Source organism: Oncorhynchus tshawytscha, linkage group LG26 (assembly GCF_018296145.1).
Source record: "Oncorhynchus tshawytscha isolate Ot180627B linkage group LG26, Otsh_v2.0, whole genome shotgun sequence".
Taxonomy (NCBI): domain Eukaryota; kingdom Metazoa; phylum Chordata; class Actinopteri; order Salmoniformes; family Salmonidae; genus Oncorhynchus; species Oncorhynchus tshawytscha.
In genome coordinates, this window is record NC_056454.1 from 6,155,412 (window position 1) to 6,181,267 (window position 25,856).

Below are 25,856 nucleotides of genomic sequence, written 5' to 3' on the forward strand. Positions count from 1 at the left end.
TTATGGCTAGTTTTGGCATATCAGAAACGCTGTCTGTCGTTCATTGGAAATGTGTTCATGTGATAAAAAATATTAAATGTATTACTCAGTCTTGATTAAAGTTGTTTGACAGAATGAGGAACATAGCTAGAGTTAAATGTGACAATATTATTTATTGCACTCATTAGCTACTTCACCATCTATCTCAGAGATGAAACAGAAATCAAAATGTCAGTAAAATATATTTATAATATACACCTCTTAAGTGTTCCCACCTAACAAATGTATTGTTCATAACTGGACAGCAAATAAACTAGTCCTCATGAAACCTGTAGCCATTCTCAACTAAATCTAATCAACCTACCGTTAAAAATCAAACTATCACCTTTCTTTTCAGTCACTTTTGATATGTTTTGGTTGAGAAGGGAGTTGTGATCCTTCCAAGGGGGGGTTTTGTTAGTTAATTCTGTCCAAAAAGTTGTTTCGCCTACGTAAGGCTTTCCCCATCCGCAGTAATCTGTTCCTTAATCAAATTAGTGATGCATTCACTTTGACTTACAGAGAAGAAAGTGCATCTAGTGGTCAAGTAGGGTGTATAGTTTCAGCCAACAAGATGGGCGAGAGGGAGGCACAGGGAGGGTTGTCAATAACATTGGCACAAAATTGGCAATTATGGTGGTGGAAGGGGGTAAACTTACTTTATGTCCAGAGCTTTGCAAGTCCTGCTACTGGGTTCATGTTTAGGTCACAATTATTCAGTGAGGTGCTTTATGCAATTGACAGCATAACCAACAAACATTAGCTCAACTAGAGAAAGACAACGGCCTAGGTTAACCAGTATAAGCTGCAGATCAGAAACTAGTCTTTTTCAGTGATATTGTTGTGAATGCCAGGTTTGGCTTGTTCAAAAGGTAGATGGAAAGGGGAGAGTGAGGGGGTGGGGGGAGGTTAAGAGGCCGGGGGAAAGATGTCCCTCATGCCAGCTTCATCTCTTCGCACGCCGGGGGTCCCTGCCATTGCTAATAGTGACCGAAGGCTTGGGGGCACTGGGAGGTCCCACAGCGGACATTGGAGGAGCTGCGCTGCCAGGGGAACGGCCGTTAGTCCGCCCCACACCCCCAAAGACAGGGTCACGAGGAGTGGAGGGAGAACTGTTGTTGTTGACAAATGGTATCATGGCACCGTTACCTGTGGGAAGAGAAGGGATGGGTAAAAATGCTAAGAACAGCAGTCATGATCAACTGTGTATATCCCATAGGAGGGGAAACGTGTCAGAGTTCATTTAATCAAATATAGCAGACTACTGCTTTCTTAATCCTTTGAATGGACATGGCAAAGAGATTAGCATCATAACTTGACATGAAAGCAGCAGGCCAGAAAGGCCGCCCGCCATGGACCAAACATACAAAATGCATGAGTCCACTATGCTTAGATAACAGTAGCACCAATTTAATAAAGATATGTGAGACTGCCATTCAGAAACCCAAACTAACAATTCCAGTTAAACATGGACATACACTATATAGAGGAATTAGACTGGCGCAGTGTAAACGTGTTCTCTGGAGTGATGAATCACGCTTCACCATCTGGCAGTCCACGATGAATCTGGGTTTGGCGGATGATGTCAGGAGAACGCCAACTGCCCAAATGCATAGCGCCAACTGCAAAGTCTGCTGGATGAGGAATAATGGTCTGGGGCTGGTTTTTATATGGTTCGGGTTAGACGCCTTAGTTTCAGGGAAGAGAAATCTTACATTCTAGATTATGTTCTTCCAACTTTGTGGCAACAGTTTAGGGAATGCCCTTTCCTGTTTCAGCATGACATTTCCCCTGTGCATAAATCAAGTTCCAGAAATAGTTTGTCAAGATGTGTGGAAGAACTTGACTGGCCTGCACAGAGCACGGACCTCAACCCCATCGAACACCTTTGGGATGAATTGGAACGCCGACTGAACCAGTCCTAATCGCCCAACATCAGGCCCGACCTCACTAACGCTCGTGGCTGAATGGAAGCAAGTCCCCGCAGCAATGTTCCAACATCTAGCGGAAAACCTTCCCAGAAGAGTGGTGGCTGTTATAGTAGCATAGGGGTTAACCAACTCCATATTAATGTCCATGATTTTGGAATGAGATGTTTGATGAGCAGGTGTCCACATACTTGGTCATATAGTGCACATGCAAATGCCAAAGCATCGGAAACACTAGAGTAAATGAGGGATACAAAGTAGGTTGAAATCAGGTGCTTCCACACAGGCGTGGTTTGAGTTATTTAGGCAATTAATATCCCATCATGCTTACGGCCTGCGGGGGAGGCTATTATTTTTCAGTGTCTGACTCCAGCAGATGACTTCACACACAGACATTGTAAGACATAGGAAATGAGACAAGATAACAAGTGGTGCATTACCGCCACCAACAGCACAGGTGATGAAATTAGGTTGGTTAAATCCAAAACTTTAAGTACCAGGGTTGCCTACCCCTGAAAGTCGTACTTGCGAGCAGCAAGCTTGCAGGCAGCAAGTGTCCATTGTTGTACGAGCTAGCTGCACACGCAACAGTGGTTAACATAACGCCCTGGACCAGAGCTAGTGTGCGTAACACACCAACGCCTAGGAACAAAGTTAATGACCGTGTTGGAGAGCATCAAAACCGTGATGCATCAAGGGTAAATTGACTGATTGAACCAGAAATAGTATTGAGTAGTTATTTAGGATGTAATTTGTAGAGCAGACAGTCGACTGACTCAGTTGATAACAAAAGTACTCATTTCGGATGGTATTTGAAGTTAGCAGACCACAAGGAGCCAGTGTGCATAATCTGTAGCTGGATAAGCTAAAATATGGAATTGTTTTAAGATGGTCATGCCAAGAAGCATTTAGCAACAAGTTAAAAATTATTGCCTTTAGAATTTCTGCTATTACCCCATAGAAATGCTTTGAATAACAGATTCACCACATGTAACAGATCGTTTTTTCTTTTTTTACTTGGGGGAGGGGGGTTCTGAAGTGTTTGTCCTATATCTGAGAAATAAAAGATCAGGAAACTATTTTTTATTTAACATACACATGTATTTAACCCCTTATTCTAGGCACTAAACTATCTCCACCTTCAGACAAGTCCCTTGACACTTGTGGGGGTGCGTAGAGCAACCCCATCATGTTCGTGAGAGTCATCTTTCCACAGAGGGGTCATAATAGTTTGTAGGCCAAACCGTTCTGAAGCTTTAGACATGTGAGAAGACAGATTTTTGGGATGTTTCATGGTCTGACAAACAGCTCTAGCTCTGCCACCTTTCACCGCAGATACAGAAGGGCGATATTAACAGAGAGAGTGGTTTGAGACAGCCCATGCAAAAAAAAAAAAAACATCACTAGACAGATTTTGATGGGGATGTTTTTATGTTAAATTTCCACAGGGCCACAGGAATTGTAGGAGAAAGGTTAAGACACGGTTGGATCCCTATATTTTGGCAGTTACTTGTAGGTGGCCTAATTTGGCACTAGCAAAAAGAAGTTCAAAAACAAGTATGACCATGTACATTGACATGCCTGACCCATTAACCTCTTGATTCTAGCCATCCCGGATCCGGGATCATGAATACAGCCTCAAGCTCATTACCATAACGCAACGTTAACTATTCATGAAAATCGCAAATGAAATTAAATAAATATGCTAGCTCTCAAGCTTAGCCTTTTGTTAACACTTGTCATCTCAGATTTTCAAAATATGCTTTTCAACCATAGCAAAACAAGCATTTGTTTAACAGTATTGATAGCTAGCGTAGCATTTAGCGTTAGCATTCAGCGGGCAACATTTTCACAAAAAGAAAAGCATTCAAATAAAATCATTTACCTTTGAAGAACTTCAGATGTTTTCAATGAGGAGACTTAGATAGCAAATGTTCAGTTTTTCCTGAAAGATTCTTTGTGTAGGAGAAATCTCTCCGTTTTGTTCGTCACGTTTGGCTACCAAAAAAAAAACGAAAATTCAGTCATCAAAACGCCAAACTTTTTTCCAAATTAACTCCATAATATCGACTGAAACATGGTAAACGTTGTTTAGAATCAATCCAAGGTGTTTTTCACATATCTCTTCGATGATATATCGTTCGTGGAAGTCTCCTCTCTCCTCTGAATCACATGGCTGAATGGTGCAGCTGAAGATTACGCACCAATTTCGACAAAGGACACCGGGCGGACACCTGGTAAATGTAGTCTCTTATGGCCAATCTTCCAATGATATGCCTACAAACACGTCACAATGCTGCAGACACCTTGGGGAAACGGCAGAACGTGTAGGCTTGTTCAGGGCGCATTCACAGCCATATAAGGAGACAATGGAAAACATCGCCTCAAAAATGTTGCTCATTTCCTGTTTGAAGTTTCATCTTGGTTTCGCCTGTAGCATCAGTTCTGTGGCACTCACAGATAATATCATTGCAGTTTTGGAAACGTCAGAGTTTTCTTTCCAAAGCTGTCAATTATATGCATAGTCGAGCATCTTTGACAAAATATCTTGTTTAAAATGGGAACGTTTTTTATCCATAAATTAAAAGAGCGCCCCCTATATCCAAGAAGTTAAGGCACTGCATGTAGATCAGAGAGGATTTGATGGGTATAAGCAACACAAAACGCATAAACTCAGCAAATAAAGAAAAGTCCTCACTGTCAACTGTATTTATTTTCAGCAAACTTAACATGTAAATATTTGTATGAACACAAGATTCAACAACAGACAAACTGAACAAGTTCCACAGACGTGGTATAATGTGTCCCCGAACAAGGGGGGGTCAAAATCAAAAGTCAGTCAGTATCTGGAGTGGCCACCAGCTGCATTAAGTACTGCAGTGCATCTCATGGACTGCACCAGATGTGCAAGTTCTTGCTGTGAGATGTTACCTCACTCTTCCACCAAGGCACCTGCAAGTTCCCGGACATTCCTGGGGGGGGGGATGGCCCTAGCCCTCACCCTCCGATCCAACAGGTCCCAGAAGTGCTCAATGGGATTGAGATCCAGAACGAGCAGTATGGCTGGTGGCATTGTCATGCTGGAGGGTCATGTCAGGATGAGCCTGCAGGAAGGGTACCACATGAGGGAGGAGGATGTCTTCCCTGTAACGCAGTATTGAGATTGCCTGCAATGACAAGCTCAGTCCGATGATGCTGTGACACACCGCCCCAGACCATGAAGGACCCTCCACCTCCAAATCAATCCCGCTCCAGAGTACAGGTCTCGGTGGAACGCTCATTCCTTTGATAAAACGCAAATCTGACCAGCACCCCTGGTGAGATAAAACCACAATGTCAGTGAAGAGCACTTTTTGCCAGTCCTATCTGGTTCAGTGACGGTGGGTTTGTGCCCATAGGCGACGTTGTTGCCGGTGATGTCTGGTGAGGACCTGCCTTACAACAGGCCTACAAGCCCTCAGTCCAGCCTCTCTGTCTATTGTGGACAGACTGAGGGATTGTGCGTTCCTGGTGTAACTCGGGCAGTTGTTGCCATCCTGTACCTGTCACGCAGGTGTGATGTTTGGATGTACCGATCCTGTGCAGGTGTTGTTAAATGTGGTCTGCCACTGCGAGGATGATCAGCTGTCTGTCCTGTCTCCCTGTAGCGCTGTCTTCTGCGTCTCACAGTACAGACATTGCAATTTATTGTCCTGGCCACATCTGCAGTCCTCATGCCTCCTTGCAGCATGTCTAAGGCACGTTCACGCAGATGAGCAGGGATCCTGGGCATCTTTCTTTTGGTGTTTTTCAGAGCCAGTAGAAAGGCCTATTTAGTGTCCTAAACGTTCATAACTGACCTTGAATTGACTACTGTCTGTAAACTGTTAGTGTCTAAACGACTGTTCCACAGGTGCATGTTCATTAATTGTTTATGGTTGGAAGCATTGGAAACAGTGTTTAAACCCTTTACAATGAATATCTGAGAAGTTATTGGATTTTTACAAATTATCTTTGAAAGACAGGGTCCTGAAAAAGAGAGGCTTCTTTTTTTGCTGAGTTTAGAACTAAGCCAGTTAGAATCTTTTTTACATTCATTTTATGGAATGAATACGTTTCTGAACAATCCATCAGGCTTTTGTTGACAATATACCAGAGAACAGTGCCCCCGCCAAACCTGCTCACATGGTGGGCCGTCATCCGGTTTACTCTGTACACACAAAGGCAGCAAAAACAAGTGAAAGTGTGACAATTTAAAGCAACCTCTATCCCTCAACCTTTTCTGGTTGACTGGACGAAGCAGAATGCATCCCCACAAACAGAGAAAATAGAGCAGCATAACATTTCTCACCTCGTAGGTCATCGATTCCGCTGCGCAAAACGGAATAGAAACGCCCATTCTCCACAGTTGTCAAAGCAGGTTCTACTTTAAATAGCCCAACACGAATGCTTCTGCCACAGTTGTGTGTACAAAGGGTCTATCTAATCAAACAGAACTAATACCTCACCCCCTGATAGGTTAGATGGACTTCATTTTTGCCATATTGCTTATACCCATCAAATACTTTCATCTACACTGGGGATAGGGGCTAGATGTTTCTGGACCTCAACTAGCCTGGAAATCTAGACTGATTTCAGTTGTTATACGCCAATATGAACAAATTAGTGAAATTAAAGTGTGATTCATTGGGGATTTTCTGAATAGATCAACTGCCCCACCACCCCAATTATCACTTACCTGACTGAGCAGGTGTACCTGAATTCTGATTAGGCGGAGAATTCCCCCTCTGATCCGATTTGCCCTGCAAGGGGAGACGTGGTGAGAGCATTAGAAAACACTTAAAGTCCATTAAGCATCACTTCACACCATTCAATATTTTGGGTATAACTAACCCACCTCATTAAGACACTTAAAAACTAAAAACACTTTACACATGTAGAGTCTGAGACAGATGGGCAATTCCTGTTCTCTGAAAGTGGAATTAGATTTTTGTTTGTGCTTTCAAATGAACATTGATTTAGGTGTGTAAACTGAGTATTTCCTTTTCTAGAGTGTCTGCCGTTGATGTTGTTCTTGCTTTTTAATTAGCATCTGATTTACAGTGCCTTTAGAAAGTATTCACACCCTTTCACTTTTTTCCACATTTTGTGGTGTTACAAAAGTGGGATTAAAATGGATTTGTCATTTTTTTGTCAACAATCTACGCAAAATACATATGTCAAAGTGGAAGAAAAATTCTAACATTTGCCATAAAAAAGAAGACACCCATAGATCTGGATTAGATGAGTATTGAGTCAATACATGTTAGTCACCTTTGGCAGCATTTACACCTGCAAGTTTTTTTTTTGGGGGGTAGATCAGCTTTAATACTGCAGCTTCCACCAATGTAATTGTCTGCATTATTTCCAATCCCCCATATCTTTTCTTTTGTAAATACACAGTGCAGTTGGAAAGTATTCAACATTTTGTTACGCTACAGCTTTATTCTAAAATGTATTAAATTGATTAGGGGATATAAACAACCTACACACAATACCCCATAATGACAAAGCAAAAACATTGTGTGCAAATTTTTAAATAAAACCGAAATCACATTTACATAAGTTTTCAGACCCATTACTGAGTACTTTAAGCACCTAAGGCAGCAATTACAGCCTCAAGTCTTCTTGGCTATGACGCTACATGCTTGGCACACCTGTATTTGGGGAGTTCCTCCCATTCTTCTGAACCTTCTCCCCAGTCTGAGCGCACTGGAGCAGGTTTTCATCAAGGATCTCTATTTTGCTCCGTTCATCTTTCCCTCAATCCCACCTACTCTCCCAGTCCCTGCCGCTGAAAAACATCTCCACAGCATGCTGCCACCACCATGCTTCACCGTAGGGATGGTGCCAGGTTTCCTTTTACTGGAGAGTGGCTTCCGTCTGGCCAATAACATAAAAGGCATGATTGGTGGAGTGCTGCAGAGATGATTGACTTTCTGGAAGGTTCTCCCATCTCCACAGAGGAACTCTGGAGCGCTGTCTGACCATCAGATTCATGGTCACCTCCCTGACCAAGGTCCTTCTCCCCTGATTGCTCAGTTAGGCCAGGCAGACAGCTCTAGGAAGAGTCCTGGTGGTTCCAAACTTCTTCCATTTAAGAATGATGGAGGCCACTGTGTTCTTGGGGACCTTCACTGGTGCAGATGTTTTTTGTTACCCTTCCCCAGATCTATGCTTCAAAACAATACTGTCTCGGAGCTCTACGGACAATTCCTTTGACCTCATGGCTTGGTTTTTACTCTGACATGCACTGTCAGCTGTGGGACCTTATATAGACTTGTGTGCCTTTCCAAATCAGGTCCAATCAACGGAATTTCCCTACAGGTGGACTCCAATCATCAAGGCTAATCAATGGAAACTGAATGCACATGAGCTCAATTTCAAATTTCATCGCAAAGGGTCTGAATACTTGTGTAAATAAGGTATGTATTTTATTTAATACGTTTGCCATAAAACTTTTTACTTTATAGGATAGTGTGTGTAGGATGTGGGATTTTTAAATTATTTTTTTTTAAATACATTTTAGAATAAAGCTGTAACCTACCAAAATGTGGAAAATGTCAAGGGGTACTTTCCAAATGCACTGCATGTATATATTTTTTTATTTGTTCCATCTTTGAAATGCAAGAGAAAGACCATATAATATTGTAGTTTAGGTGCAATTTAGATTTTGGAGTGTGCAAAGTTTCAGATTATTGCATTGCTTCACTGGATCACTGGACAATGTTTTGTATCAAGTCTGCCCAAACGTGCCAAATTGGTCAATTGATACATTTTCAAGTACATAACTAGAGAGAACATACAAAAATGATATGGTAATACAAAATTAAGTCTACACACTCCCAGGAATGTCATACATGATGGATCATTAGTTTACACGCTAACTTTCACACATCTAGATAGCCGGGCCGGGTGGGGTGGGTGTGGAGCCAGAGACAGCAGAGGTTCAAACTGTAGAACCCAGTTTCTACATTTGAATATAAAAATATATATCAAACCAAACTACAGTACATGTTATCTCTGGGACCCTCAGGATGACAAATCAGAGCAAGATTACAGAATGAAAGAACATGATTTACCTCCAGAGGTGAATGTATCAAACCACTTGCCATGAAATGTTTGTTTCACTCTCAAACAATAGCATGGTATTCTTTCATTGTAATAGCTACTGTAAATTGGACAGTGCAGTTTAGAGGTCGACCGACTGATTTTTCAACGCCGATACCGATTGGAGGACCAAAAAAAGCCGATAACGATTAAAATCGGCCAAGTTTTTTTATTTGTAGTAATGATAATTACAATAATACTGATTGAACACTTATTTTAACTTAATATAATACATCAATAAAATCAATTTCGCCTCAAATAATGAAACATGTTCAATTTGGTTTAAATAATGTTAAAAAAATGTGTTGGAGAAGAAAGTAAAAGTGAAATATGTGCCATGTAAAAAAGCAAAAGTTTAAGTTCCTTGTTGAGAACATAAGAAAGCTGGTGGTTCCTTTTAACATGAGTCTTCAATATTCCCAGGTAAGAAGTTTTAGGTTGTTATATGATTTATAGGACTATTTCTCTATATACCATTTGCATTTCATATACCTTTGACTATTGGATGTTCTTATAGGCACTTTAGTATTGCCAGTGTAACAGTATAACAGTATAGGAACACATCGACAACAGTCACCCTCGAAGCATCGTTACCCATTGCTCCACAAAAGCTGCTGCCCTTGCAGAGCAAGGGGAACTACTCCAAGTCTCAGAGAGAGTGACGTCACCAATTGAAAAGCTATTAGCGCACACCCCGCTAACTAGCTAGCCATTTCACATCGGTTACACCAGCCTAATCTCAGGAGTTGATAGGCTTGAAGTCAAACAGCTCAACGTTTGAAGCATTGCGAAGAGCTGCTGGCAAAATGCACAAAAGTGCTGTTTGAATGAATGTGTACAAGCCTGCTGCTGCCTACCATCGCTCAGTCAGACTGCTCTATCAAATCATAGACTTAATTATAACATAATAACACACAGAAATACGAGCCTTAGGTCATTCATATGGTCGAATCCGGAAACTATCTCGAAAACGTTTATTCTTTCAGTGAAATATGGAACTGTTCCGTATTTTATCTAACGGGTGGCATCCATAAGTCTAAATATTCCTGTTACATGGCACAACCTTCAATGTTATGTCATAAAAATTACATAAAATTCTGGCAAATTAGTTTGCAATGAGCCAGGCGGCCCAAACTGTTGCATATACCCTGACTCTGCGTGCAATGAACACAAGAGAAGTGACAATTTCACCTGGTTAATATTGCCTGTTAACCTGGGTTTATTTTAGCTAAATATGCAGGTTTAAAAATATATACTTCTGTGAATTGATTTTAAGAAAGGCATGGATGTTTATGGTTAGGTACAGTCGTGAAACGATTGTGCTTTTTTCGCAAATGCGCTTTTGTTAAATCATCCCCCTTTTGGTGAAGTTGGCTGTCTTTGTTAGGAAGAAAGTCTTCGCACAGTTCGCAACGAGCCAGGCGGCCCAAACTGCAGCATATACCCTGACTCTGTTGCAAGAGAAGTGACTATTTCCCTAGTTAAAAGAAATTCACGTTAGCAGGCAATATTAACTAAATATGCAGGTATAAAAATATATACTTGTGTATTGATTTTAAGGCATTGATGTTTATGGTTAGGTACACGGAGCAACAGTCCTTTTTAGCGAATGCGCACCGCATCGATTATATGCAACGCAGGACACGCTAGATAAACTTGTAATTTCAACCATGTGTAGTTAACTTGTGATTATGATTCATTGTTTTTTTATAAGGTAAGTTTAATGCTAGCTAGCAACTTACCTTGGCATCTTACTGCATTCGCGTAACAGGCAGGCTCCTCGTGGAGTGCAATGTAAGGCAGGTGGTTAGGGCGTTGGACTAGTTAACCGTAAGGTTGCAAGATTGAATCCCCGAGCTGACAAGGTAAAAATCTGTCGTTCTGCCCCTGAACAAGGCAGTTATAACCCACCGTTCCTAGGCCGTCATTGAAAATAAGAAAGTGTTCTTAACTGACTTGCCTAGTTAAATAAATGTGTAATTTTTTTTAAATAAATACAAATCGTCCAAATAGGTGTCCAAAAATACCGATATCCGATTGTTATAATCGGCCCTAATTAACCGGCCATTCCGATTAAAATCGGTCAACCTCTAGTGCAGTTAGATTAACAAGAATTGAAGCTTTCTGCCCATATAAGACATGTCTACGTCCTGGAAAGTTTGCGTTACTTACAACTGTCATGATAATCACATTAGCACACGTTAGCTCAACCGTCCCGGTATACAGACACCGATCCCGTGGAGGTTAATCATTTCTGCCCTCCGAATTCACATTCATTATATAAATAGGCCCGTTTAACTTTATCTAGCTTGCCGTTCCAAGTAAAAACATGTATTTTTTGCTTATATAATAAAAATAGGTTGCTAGGTGTAGGCAAGGCCATAAAGCAACTGGGATATGACTCAAGAGTTACTCAGGGTGATTTTAACAAATACAGGGATTTTCCTTTCTATGGCAGCAAGATCGTATCCATTTTTGCTAACTTTATTATCATGTATTTTAGTGAGACGATTTCCCGAAAAATATATTCACATCACTGTCAGACCTTTTATTTGGAAAACTACACAATAATGTAAAATAATTTTTTTGTGATCCAATGCATAATATAGTTCAGTATATAGGCTTGAATGATCAGCTCCTGAAGGAAATTGCAGAATGGCGCAATGTTCTGTACTCACTCTTCAATGTGAATAAAGGGAAACAAAATACAATTGATAAAGAAATAAACTACAGTTTTTAAAAAGTATGTCATCTATGTGGCTGTGGAGGGATCCAAATCTGGGATTTCAAAGAAAACATTAATCAGCATAAAAGTCCGAGATTTATGGTCCCTTGATATTGCTGGATCTGATTTTAATCGCTAACATTTAGATGGCCATACATGGATATGCTGATCGTGGACAACCTTGATTTACACCTCTTGACAATTTAAAACTTTCTGAGAAGTAGCCATTCTTCACCATTTTACATCTAGGGTTACTATACATAACTTTAACACATTGTATAAAGAGATTCTCCAAAATTATAATATGCGAGCCATTTATATATAAATCCCAGTTGTATTTTATCAAAAACCTTTAAGTCAGCTAGTGTTCTACTGTTTCCCGTACTTGTCTTATTTACAATGTACCGTCCATGTAAAAAATAAAATAGTCTGATTAGGATGAATAATATATGGCAATACCTTTTTAATACTATGCATTTTGCATCACAACACTTAAGTGTAAGGGGCCTTCAATTTTTTTTAATGGACTGGATCTTTATAATTTACCACTTGGGTCCTGTTTCAGTAATAATGAAATCAGACCTTGTTGAGTATCTGACAATCTACCAATTTTATTTAAGTGGTGAAAACAAGCTAATAAAAAATGTCCTCATGGTATATCAAAAAAGGTTTGGTATGCCTTCCAGCCCTGGAGTTACTGGACTTAAAGGTTTTAATTGCATCAAGAATCCCACTCTGTAATTCAGCCTTCACGAGTCTCTGTGCAGCTGTTCATTTTACATTATTAATAGGGAAAAAAATCCATACAATCAGCTTCGGTTAGAGGAGACAAACAAAAACATATGCTTTTAAAGTACTGTGCTTCCGCTTTCAAAATATAGTTTGTGAAACATGGGTGACTAATTTGTAACAAGTTTCTGTAAATTATTTTTGGTAACACTTTAAATTGAAGATTAAAAAAAGAATTTGGCGCATTTTTCCCATATTCCATCCAGTTCAATATTTCTTATAACATAACCTCTTATAACCTCCATATATCCACTAGTTCTAATGCATCTATGATATTAATGATCTCCTTAAGTGCATGAGGGTTAAAATTGGTAATGTGATTTCCTTTACAGTCCATTGAGGTGTTTAAAACCGTATTACAAATCTCCCACCATAATAATACATCTTGTATTGCTTGTAGGTTTGATATACATTATAATAATTTATTTTTAAAACAAGCGTGGATCACTATTTGGACCATATAAATAAATGAGCCAAATCTGTTCATGATCCAATAACACATTTAAATATAATCCATCTACTTTGCAGATCTGTTTGGACATTTTGATCAAAATTGTTCATTAATACAGTCACCCCTTCTGAGTTTCTTTGCCTACGGGAGAATCATTTTTCGCCACCCCGCACCAAATTCTGTTTATAATACACGTTTGTAAAGTTACTGTTAAAATGTACCATAATGATTGAGTGTCCATATAGCTGTACCATGATATTTACATTGCTACTATGTAAACATCCAATTGTCCTCCACTATTACACCCGCTAAAACCTCCCCCTATCCCAAGTTGGGTTGTCATCCAAGTGAACACAGAACAGAAGCAGATCAACCACCAAAAGCATTTCCAACACCCTCACCTCAATTGTATTATATACAATTTAAAAACAAACAAATGTTAAAAATCTTGCACATCTTAATTTCCACAATTAACAAATAATGTGTAATAATGTAGGCAGCTCATGCAAAGAATTGTTACCTATAACCAGGATGGCCATTACAAAATGTACATTTTTGGCAAGCAATTATTATTTTTTGAAAATTGTGATTCATCCTATATTGTTCCGAACATCATTACCCCATATTATCAGATGTGGGATAAACACACACCCTTCCACACAAACACAACAAGCTCAGATGTTGTACAGTTGTGCCATCCAAGTCAAGAAAGGACTTGATGTGCAAATACATAGTTGTAGCTGTTTGAAAAGGCATGCAACATTGAGCAAGAATGGGAAGATTTGATTAACCAATGTCAAGTCCTAGCTGTTCGAGATCAGGTACAACACCTTCCACTGAAACACACACAGGTCCCCCGTTGTGACCATTTTCCCAAGCATATCTGTGCAGTCAGATCTTCAATTATTTTGTGCCACCGGGGACACAATAATTTGCCCCCTCTCTTATTGCCTGAGTGTGACCCCCTCCCCATGGGTTACTGCAGCTAGTGTTGCCAGTACTGTCACTACCAGGGTGGGGGCACCCCACTGGCTAGGTACATGGTCAAGGTTCTCATTAGCGACTGAGAAAATCGTTGAATATTATGCTCACCCATCCAGAGGCTTTGAAGGACCAACTCTGCCAGGCAGGCTCAGAATCTTGAGGGGGTGGTGCAGCTTTAGTGGGTGTCTGACTGCATTTATCTTTCCATCTTGGCTGGGTATAGGCTACTTGCAGTAGGCCTATAAAACAGATAAGGACTTCTCCTTAGAGTAGGGGTCGCTCAGGTGGGTGTCTACGGTATAGAGTTGGGGAACGTTCCACCATGATAGGACAATAAATAAACTACTAAGAATTTAAAAAAATGTATATCCCATATCTGCACAAAATTGAAAGATCTCAACTTCTGCTCATAGACGCACATGGATGGACCCTGACATTTGCAACCATTCTTTTTTCATGCCACTTTTCCCAAAACACAAAAACACACACCCCACCTTACACCCGCACAAACTGTGCCTTATGTCCTCTGTTTTATTCCTACCATGTTGATTCCTACCCAATTTCAGGCTTGAGTACTTGTGTTCCAGTTCCTTATATTTGAAAATGTACTTTTTCAATAATTATCCTCTCTTCTAATGCCATCTATTTATAAATACTATAAATAGAAAGTTGAATACTAATTATTTTACAACATTCCCCATCTTGAATGGTATAGTGTAGTTGTAGTTAATTTCTTTATCAATTGTTGCATTTTACAGTTTCCCCCCCCAAAAAATATTACAATCCCTACCATGGATAGTATTGGGTGGTCCATTATTCAACGACTCTGGGAATTTTGTAATATTTAGAAAAGCCATGGAATGGTCCTGGTGTCTTGGCACAATTTGTTATCAATATAGTTTATCTACGAGAGCTACACATTGCCCTTTTAATCTATTCACCTTGAAGAGTGGGAACAGACGTTTGCAATGTTCTGCAATTTCCTTCAGGAACTGGACCGTTCATGCCAGAAATTATTTGACCCAGGCATTTAACCATTATTTTGTCTTTAAGGAATGCAAAAATTTGGCAACGATTGGGCGCTCATATCTCGAAGTTTGATTTTGTCAACAGCATCACCTGAGATCTGTAGTGCTGTAAGAAATAATTTCACAAGACTTACAGGATCTTCAACATATTTCTTTGATACCATTAAGTACCAGATTCTCTCAGAAACGTGTTCTCCTTTTGAGTTACTTGAAGTCTGTTTCAATCATATAGACTCTTTCTGGATATGTCTCAGAGCTTTGCACACCAGGATTGTACAATATTAGCACATTATTTTAATAATTCTTCACGCTCTTTCAGGTTGGTTGTTGATCTTTGTTAGACAGCCATTTTAATGTCTTGCCATAGATTTTCAAGACGATTTAAGTCAAAACTGGGCCACTCAGGAGCATTCAATGTAGTCTTGGTAAGCAACTCCAGTGTATATTTCGCCTTGTGTTTTAGGTTCTTGTCCTGCTGAAAGGTGAATGTCTCCCAGGGTGTTGGAAAGTAGATAGGCGCTACTCCATTTTTTTTATCATAAAGAACTCCCTAGTCTTTGCCGATTACAAGAAAACCCATAACATGATGCGGCCACCACGCTTGAAAATATGGAAAGTGGTACTGTGTTGGATTTGCCTCAAAACATAATGCTTTCTATTCAGGACAAAGTTAGATTCTTTGCCACATTTTTTGCAGTAAGGCACTGAAATAAAACTGCAAACAGGATCCATGTTTTGGAATATTTGTATTATGTACAGGCTTCCTTGTTTTCACTCTGTCAATTAGGTTAATATTGTAGAGTAACTACAATGTTGTTGATCCACTCTCAATTTTGTCCTATCACAGAAATCAAACTCTGCAACTATTTGAAAGTCACCATTGGACTCGTGATATCCCTGAGTGGTGTTCTTCCACTCTGGCAACTGAGTTAGTAAGGACGCCTGTATCTTTGAAGTGACTGGGTATATTGTCATCCAAAGTGTAACTAATAACATCACTATGCTCAAAGGGATATCCAATGTCTGCTTTTCTTTTTTTACACATGTACCAATAGGTGCCGTTCTTTGGAAAACCTCCCTGGTCTATGTGGTTGAAATTTACTGCTCGACTGAGGGAAATTACAGATCATTAAGTGAGGAGTACAGAGATTATGTATAGTCATTCAAAAATAATGTTTATACACTAATTGGATGTAAGGGAACACCCCCCTGAAATGTACAAAAATGAATGGGAACATATTGGCACCGTACGAAATATATACACGGTGTCCAATACCACTCAATTCGGGCGTTGTTTCATTCAAAGTTGATTGCAAATGCCATATGGCAAATACCAAGTGTAACACTGCAAAAATCCAACAGATGGCGAGTGCGCTCCACTGTAATTTTTCATATTGCAGTCAAGACCTAAGAGTACAATTTTGAAAAATTGAACATTTTTTCAAAAACTTATTTAGATGTGTCAATTACACATGTATAAGAACTGTATCAACATACTTTAGTCATATTTGATTATCATTATTTTTTTACTTGTCCATAGGGTATATGTTTCGTCCATTTGCAATATGATTTCATTCGTATCAAGTCACGTTATTTTTTTGGGCCAAATGCCATAAAAAATTTACAAATGCAATATGAAAGATTTGAAAGTTCCAAATCAGGATATTATGTCCATTTGCCATGTACGATCAATGGAAGTCGGTTTACAAACCCGAAAGTCAGTGAACCATGTCCAAAAGGTATTTATACTGCCATAATGATATATAGCACTATGTTAAGCCATGAATCAACCTAGATGGTCTATTTGTCATGTATGAAGAGGGAAAAGTGGGACTGTTGTTTTAACGATTTTTTGAAAAACGTCCAAAATGACAAGGGGCACCCCCTATTGGATGGGCACGGATGGGGGGGTGCTCCCTACCCAACCGTGGACCCCTTGCTACCCTGTAAGGCATTAAAAATAATTTTAAAAATGTGCTCCTGGTAACCCGTTCCAATCAGCAGGTGCACGGCTGTGCATTTGCAGTATGTTTCAATGTGCATTTACCATCACGAATTTGTCATGCTCAAAAATACTGCAGGAATGCGAAATTGACTGGCCCGATGAACTCGGATGGCCGGGCAGTGATTCTGGTTCCACTCCATCGCTCTTTGGTGTTGATTTCAGAATGTCATTTTGGTGATGGTACCGCACTGTTTAAACATATTGCAAATGGACAAAAGTCAGACAGCAAGTCACCGTCCATCAGTCAATTAAATGTCATTCTGGACCAAACTGATACAAACTGAAACCACACCCACTTTTTCCAACTCGTTTAGAAGACAACTATCACATATTTCAGAGTTGGCCCAAAATTAACAGCGCCTTCTGTTCAAACCATAATAAAAACATAAAACACAAAGTTACCTTATAGCTGCGGGTCCAGTTCTGATATTATGTGTAGGCCTAGCTGATGCGACTCCGAAAACATTTCGGCTTGATAGGTCATTTGGTGCCCGAGCAAGACCTTAAACCTCTTAAGTCGACCCCCTACTTTTTCGAACATTCTTAAAAATCGCGCAACATTTTGGCGTCCTGCTACTCATGCCAGGAATATAGTATATGCATATGATTCGTATGTGTGGATAGAAAACACTCACGTTTCTAAAACTGGTTAAATCACCGCTGTGACTATAACAGAGCGTCTGTTTCATCGAAAAGCGCAAGAAAAACTGATCACTGAAAAAAAAAATATCCATGCGCCACTTGCATGTATTGTTTAAGGGGCACGAAATTAAATGGGCCCGAGATTGCAAGTCCTACAGCGTCCACACGATGTCACCAGTCTTGTCAATTGCCTTCTCGTTGTTTCTTGGTCAAACGAGGAAGAGAGACCACTTTCCATCCGGTCTCCGACAGGAAGTTTAGGAAGAGAGATTTCGGAAGATGATTTGAAATCGTGGAGCTATTGAATACACATCGCCTCGTGATCAATTTGATAGATTATTAACGTTTACTAATAAAGTTGGATTACAAAAGTATTTCGAAGTGTTTTGAGAAAGTTTATCGTCAACTTTTTTAATTTAAAAAAATGACGTAGCGTTTTGAAACAGTGTTTTTTTCTGAATCACACAGTTTCCATAGATGGATATTTTGGGTATATATGGACCGATTTAATCGAAAAAAAAGACCCAATAGTGATGTTTATGGGACATATAGGAGTGCCAACAAAGAAGCTCGTCCAAGGTAATGAAAGTTTTATATTTTATTTCTGCTATTTGTGTAGCGCCGGCTACGCTAATTCTTTTGTTTACGTCGCCTTCAGGTATTTTGGGGTGTTGCATGCTATCAGATAATAGCTTCTCATGCTTTCGCCGAAAAGCATTTTAATAATCTGACTTGTTGGCTAGATTCACAACGAGTGTAGCTTTAATTCAGTGCCCTGCATGTGTGTTTTGATGAACGTTTGAGTTTCAACGAGTGCTATTAGCATTTGGCGTAGCGCATTTGCATTTGCTGATGGCTAGATGAGACGTCTGCGTCTCGGGTCGACGCAAGAGGTTAATTGGTTCTGAAAATCCACTTTTTTCCATGCCTTGCTACAGGGTCCTTGAATGAGCTATCAGACAGAAACGTTGGGATCCGTCTCTATGGGCCGAGCCGTTTTCAAAGGACCTAGTCTTGCGACTCTGGGACTTTTCTAAATGTCGTCATTTTCATAATGGTCCAAATGAATTGAAGTTATTGCAAATATACGAGGCTGTTTCTCGGTCCGAGAACCTTCTAGAGCCACATAACTCACCACGCACTATCGACCTGAGCTCTAGAACAGGTTTCTAAAGTTTCAGAACTCTAGGTCTGACGGTTCTTTAATCACCCTGTCTCAGATTTTGAAATTATGCTTTACAGCGATAGCAAGACAAGCGTTCGTGTAAGTTTATCGATAGCCTAGCATAGCATTATGTCCAGCTAGCAGCAGGAAGCTTGGTCACGAAAATCAGAAAAGCAATCAAATTAACCGTTTACCTTTGATGGTCTTCGTATGTTTTCACTGACGAGACTCCCAGTTAGACAGCAAATGTTCCTTTTGTTCCATAAAGATTTTTATACCCAAAATACCTCCGTTTGTTTGAATGATTTTCTGTTCACGAGGGTTGCACATATGAAGTTTTGAAAAGATCTGACTTGTTTAACCCTTTGAAACAGCCCCTATGACACCAACTATGGCACTTCCGGTTGGTACAGGAAGCTAAAAGTAAACACATATCCTCATTGGGGTATGCTTTTACTGAATCCTGAGTTAAGTCTATACGTTAAGAACTGACTGATTTACATTGTGTTGAATTCACTATTTCTATCAAACATCAGTTTGGGTATGGAAAAACACTTTTAGGGTGATTTTAACCAGTTCCGGTTGCTTCAGGAAGCTTAGAATCGACACAGGTAGACCTCAGTGGCCTGATGGACTGTCATCGAACACAGGTTCATAAGGCATTCATAACCCACATAGGCTTCAAGTTGAATTCAGGGGAGCAGGCAATGTATTCCTATGGGGAAAGAAGTCATTGTAAACTGTGAGATGAAAAAAAACCTGTTTTACTGTTAAAGGTTAATGCCACACGGTCAAGTTTAGGCTTGCACAGATCGGGAGGACCCCGGGAATGTTCCGGGGGTCAAATTGTGCTTCTCACCCTAAAAGGTTCTCCCACTGTCACCCAAAAGCAAATTAAATTTAGGGCCAGGCTTCATTTTGGCCTACTTTTATCACGGTCGCTGAGCGCGCTACGGTCAAGCGGGGCGGGGCATCTTGTTGAACTCGGCACGGCCTTGAGAATATGGAAATGCCATTGCAGGCTCTGTGTCTTTAAGCACCGCACTTCATCACTCCATCCTTGCTGTGTGTGTGTGAGAGAGAGCTTTTCTTTGACATCTGTTGGGAGAAATGACTGATTTACAGTTCACGAGGGTTGCCTAATAACACATTAAGTTTTGAAAAGATCAGACCTTTTTAACCCTTCGAAACAGCACCTGACACCATTTTAAGGCACTTCCGGTTTACACAGGAAGCTGAAAGTGAACACATATCCTCATATCCTTTGAGTAGGCAATTATAGAATATTGAGTTAAGACTTATTTACAGAGGGTTGAATGAGTGTGTTATTTCAGAAAATCACAGAAATCTCGCATAGCTCGGAAACACAATTCAAAAAGATTAGTCTGAACACGCTGCAACTGGATCTGTAATTTTCTTTAAACACCTTTTTTTGAACATCACCAATATGACATTGTACGATTTCTCTTAAATTACGATAGATAAATGGCTGGTTCTTTTTTTATTGACACCGTAGGTTCATTTACATTGACGTGAAATGGAAAAACTATTGCTCTATTTAAATTTTTTACCTTTAATCCCAGAAAAATGGCCATAACTCAAAAACCGTTGAGGCCTGGACGCCATCTTGTTCGGGGCCAACTGCCCATTGTGCCAAACCTATGCTCACCAAGTTTCGTCTTCGAAGTCTTTTCCGTTTAGGAGAAAAGGCCACGTTGTGATTGGTGATGTTTTGTACATTTGCAATATGATTCCATTCGCCCTCTTGTAGGATTTACCGGGACAGCGGAAAATGACCAAAATTTGAACATTTTATAAAACGGAAACCGAATGTCCGAGAGACTTCGTTTAATGACTTCCTGGAAGATCCGGCCCTGCTGCACGGCCCGCCGCCGTCCGAATTTTAGAAATGTTGTTGGACGTCTAGTAAGGGACCGTACATTTGCAATGTGGACTTTCTCACTAACCATATGGCGAATGTCAAAATGTTCCCTTAATGTATGCAATTTATGTCCATGCAAATTGTGTGACTTGTTAAGAAATGTTTTACTTATTGACTAAATTACATTTCAGCTTTTCGTTTTTAATTAAACAACCCTCTTGAGCAATCTGGAGGTGGGCTACCGTTAGCCTGGTCACAGAGCTGTTTGTGCTGGATAGCCAACATGTTTGGCAAAAACAATGCCCATAGGAGTTGGCAAGACAGAACAAATAGATCTGGGACCAGGGTACGGTAGAGGTACTTACAGTCTTGTTCTGCTGGTTGTTCTGGGCTAGCAGATCTGGGTTGGGCTCACTGAAGTTAGGCACTTCGGAATACACCATGCAAAACCTATGGGAGGGAATACATTTAGTGAATGTTAGGAACATTAACCCTGTGTTTTAATACTGCATGCATGTCATTGATATTTAAAAGTAACCCAGCACATTCAAGTAATGTTGCATGCATCAACTTGTACCGAAAAGCATTAAAACAATGTAATGTAGCCAGCTTGAAACTATACTGAAGAAATACAAACGCAACATGCAACATTTTCAAAGATTTTACTGAGTAACAGCTTATATAAGGAACAGACAATATAAATAAATTCATTATGCACCAATCCATGGACTTCACATGACTGGGCAGAGGAGCAGCCATGGGTGGGCATAGGCCTAACCACTGGGGAGCCAGGCCCGACAAAGGGCTTCATTACAGACAGAAATACTCCTCAGTTTCATTAGTCGTCCGGTCTCATGACAGTCCCACAGGTGAAGAAGCCAGATGTGGAGGTCCTGGGCTTGCGTGGTTACACGTGGTCTGCGGTGAGGCCGGTTGGATTTACTGCTAGATCCTCTAAAACCACGTTGGACGCAGTTTATGGTAGATAAATGAACATTCAAGTCTCTGGCAACAGCTCTGGTGGACATTCCTGCAGTCATCATGCCAATTGCACACTCCCTCAACTTGAGACATATGTGGCATTGTGTGACAAAACTGCACATTTTATAGTAGCCTTTTATTGCCCCCAGCACAAGGTGCACCTGTGTAATGAGCATGCAGTTTATTCAGCTTCTTGATATACCACACCTGTCAGGTGGATTGATTATCATGGCAAAGGAGAAATGCTCACTAACAGGGATGTAAACTCATTTGTGCACAAAATTGGAGAGAAATAAGCTTTTTGTGCATATGGAAAACTGGGAATCTTTTTTCAGCTCATGAAACATGGGACCAACACTTTACATGTTGCGTTTATTTTTGTTCAGTATACATGACACCTATATTTCAAAGCAGGGTTGGTTGATGTCAACCTTTGTCCAATCATGATTATGTACCCATAAAACATTCATATACGATGCTATCGCCCCGATTGGCCACCCAAAATGTATTTTTTGGTTGGAAAAAATATAACTCCTCTAAAACGAAGGGTGGGCTATAGTGTGAAACCTAATGCAACGGGACGAATCATGACTTAAGTCAATGTGGTTGAAAGCATGGGCAGTGCAGGCAATGGCACATCTTTTCTTATGTTCCCTGCTGGTGGAGGAGCAGAACAGTTGTGTCTGTGGCTTGCACATGATGGAGCAGTGACTGATGATGAACGGGCTGTCTTACCGTAGTGAGCTAGGTTTTAGGCCTACATCATGGCCTGGATAGAAGCAGTCTAGTCTTCAGAACTGGATAATAATTGCTTTATTTGCCTCAAAATAGAAAAATAAATATTGTTTATTCGATCTCTCACAGCAGTGCTTGAGAATAGCCTATGCCTAGGCTTAGGTTACAGACTTTCATTCTTGTTATTTTTGAAAGCCTCGACTTTAGGAGAACACTGATAGGCTAGAATCCTTGGAAAAAAGCTAATGTTCATAACTTAAACTGGTCTTAAAGCTTTTATGATTGGCCAATTACCTATCCTCCAATTAGGCCTATTTGGTTTTCAACCCTGCATGGAAGAATTTTCCCAGCCGGCATGGATAATTTATTTCATAATAACGGTTAAACTTCAATAAAATGGTCATTAGCTTTTTCTATAGGCTATTGTTTGTCCTCTTGTTATTAATCCTACCTTAAGGCTTTCAAATAATTCTGTTACAGTCATTGTTTGATCGGGAGAAAGCCATGCATAAAACAATGAAGCGTCGCCTTCAGTCATATTCATAGCCTATCGAATGGAGAGAGAATGGAACATAGGCTACGTTTTTTAAACAGATAGTAAAAGAGTGTGTTATAAAACTGGACATCTTGTGCTGATTTGGTGAAATTCTGTTCTTTCAGAACTACATTCCTCATACATTCTGTATGCTATACAACATTTATTGAAATGGGCTATAGCATATAGAAATACTCAATGTCACTTGTGTGCTGCCCTGCAAGACAAATGTACTGCGTGGCGCCACTCAAATACTCTAAACCACCTTGGCACATCACGATGTCTTCAACGTCGACCATGGCTGTCAATCATTGTCGATAAACTATGCTATCGCCAAACCTATTTCAAAGCAATATAACCTTCTGTATTCTTAAACTAAATGTAATTCCTCTTTTGCTCAACTATTGTAGATATATGTAAGAACAGACATGTTTTATTTGATAGAACAAGCCATGTTTACAATACAATAGTGGAGGGGCAGTGGAGTTGCACATTATTTTTTGAAAAACAAGCACTCTTATTGGACAAGTTAAGATACTTTTTTTTCTTTAATCAAATTTCAGGCCTGTTGAATGCTACCCATACCATGATATCAGTGTTATTTTCTGCTTTTCTTGGTATGAGATTCCTACACTACCACTTTTTCAACATGAGTCATCAATACTACCCTAACCACAGTTTTGGGGGGGAAGACAGTCTCACTTTGTGTTCTCTGCTTTTATGCATCACTAAATCATAAAGAGTGTGGCAAGTGGCCAGCTGAATTCTCGTGAAATACAGGAAGTTCCTGGTGGTATAAATAGACTGTACTCACTCTCCGATCTTCTGCAGGTCTCCACCTCTTCCAGTGTACAGGGTCAGGCAGCCCTTCCACATGGAGGCGTAGCTGCAGAGATGGAGGAAAATCAAGATACTGTATTTAGCTAACAAAGTACTGGGGTTGGGATCAGTTCCATTTCTACTGACTTTAGAAAAATGTGAATTATATATTTCAGAGGGGAAAACAGCTCATGGGTTTTCATAGCAACACATTTTGCTGTACTTCTATTCACTTTTCTAAGATTCTTGTCATAACAGAATCAATGGTAAGCCTGTGTAGGTGCTCAGGGGAGTGTATGCTCCATATACTAACTGCTCATATCAGTCAAGGCCTCTACCGGTCATGCAGTGTTTCTCATCTCCAATCCAAGGTTGCATTTCTGTTCTAGTCCAGTAAAAGCACACCTGATTCAACATATCAAATGGCTTAATGAGTAGTTAAATGGGATGTTATTGTGCTTGGCTAGAACAATATGTACAACCATGAGGGTAGCCAATGCCAGAGATGAGAATCATTGCAGTAAGCCCAATGGGTGTGGGTAGGGGTCAATACCCTCTGGTCAGCCGGATAATGTCCCCAGGCTGAATGAGGCTGCCCAGCTCATCCCAGACAGAGATGGCGATGCTTCCGCTCTTGTCCGCTACCTTGCAGGAACGCACCTCATGGCCATCCTTCGTCTTGGTTACCCGTCCTAACATATGAGAAAAGAACAAGAGCAAGTGACGTTACCCCTTTAGAAATGCAATTCAATAAACACAGCTCGTCTACATAGCCTTTGTGATGGGTGACCAAGTCCTCATGGCTGTAATATGGCACCCTGTCAGAACATGTCCAAAGCAACAACAAATAAATACAGGTAATTGTATGCTATTACACGGAGGCATTTTTTTATACTCACGATTACATGTTTGCACTAAGTTGCACAATCGACTCAATTGTTCCTCTGGCCCTTTAAGAAAACGGTAACGAATCTAGGTTGACATGACACGAGAAACACGACATTGTTATCTCCACCAACTTACCTATTTCCAAAACAATGAATACGATATTTAAATTTTTCGATCCAGGCTTCACGTCTTTTATCAAGAACAGACCTTCGTTTATGGCGTTCGACATCTTTAGGAAGCAATTGGGAAAGTGACACGCTAGCAAGCTGTCTAGAAAGCTATGCAATCGGTAGCAGCATTCGGTCGGAAGCTAGCAGCAAACTAGCCAGCTAACGTTAGTTTTCAACATAAAGGGATTGTCATAACTTGCTAGCGGTCTATACAAAGTTATTTGAGAAACGTTTTTTTTTTTTTTTTGCCACAACCTGAAACAAAGGAGATGTGGGGTTCCCGATTTATAAAGCTAGCCTCCAAAAGGATAACAAGCTAACGTTACTTTTGCTTTCAATGGATGGACTACTATAGCTGCTTTACTCCATTTTCTACCAAGCTATTCTCTTAAGGTTACTGTACTTCCTGCTAGAACAATCTTAGTTACACGTGAAAAAAACACTACATAAAGCTAGCCAACTACATTAAACGATATGCTTACTGTGCTAAGTATTAATCTAAAACACCAGTTTATGGTGAATAAAAAAATATGAACGTCAAAAATGTTTAACCGCCTGACAATCTCTTTCCTTATCTGGTGCTAACTAGCTACAGCAGTAACGTTAGCCTGAATATTCTCACAATGGTGAGTTTACGCAAAACTTGTGCTTTACTTGAACTAACTAACTACTTACATAACGAAAAAGACTGATGTTGGCTCAATTATAAATTATAGGTAACATTAACACTCATTTCTAGTCTGATGGAGGAAGTAGCGCTAGCTAACGTTAGCTGTCCAACTTCAGCTTTGTTACAACACAAACTCGTACGTGTCTATGTTGCTAATACATGGCCGCTATATATAATTATTTGATAAACAAATCCAAGTGTTGCTAGTAATTAGAATTGAATTATGGCTAAAGAAAATTCTCGGCGAGTTTAAATCTAGACAACTGTGGCACGCTCCCCCCTGCTCTTCAAACAATGCCCCCTAACTACGTCA

At 40.1% G+C, this 25,856-nt stretch overlaps 1 protein-coding gene across 1 annotated transcript; it reads right to left on the reverse strand.

Annotated features, from left to right (window-relative positions):
* Positions 1-132: 132 nt before the first annotated feature.
* nabp1a (nucleic acid binding protein 1a) lies at positions 133-25,856 on the reverse strand. The gene is made up of 6 exons (XM_024388721.2): positions 24,839-25,856; positions 24,369-24,507; positions 23,811-23,882; positions 21,111-21,195; positions 6,664-6,727; positions 133-1,167 (listed from the first exon to the last, which is right to left on the reverse strand). Exons 1-6 carry the CDS (start codon positions 24,930-24,932, stop codon positions 965-967), a joined length of 657 nt encoding a protein of 218 aa, XP_024244489.1. The 5' UTR covers positions 24,933-25,856; the 3' UTR covers positions 133-964.

Bases quoted from the DNA above. Each gene is read 5' to 3' on its own strand.
- nabp1a (XM_024388721.2), bottom strand. From the start codon at position 24,932: ATGTCGAACGCCATAAACGAAGGTCTGTTCTTGATAAAAGACGTGAAG. The intron at 24,508-24,838 runs GTAAGTTGGTGG...CTCATATGTTAG, and splicing joins ATTCATTGTTTTGGAAATAG to GACGGGTAACCAAGACGAAG. The intron at 1,168-6,663 runs GTAAGTGATAAT...CTCTTCCCACAG, and splicing joins AGGTACACCTGCTCAGTCAG to GTAACGGTGCCATGATACCA.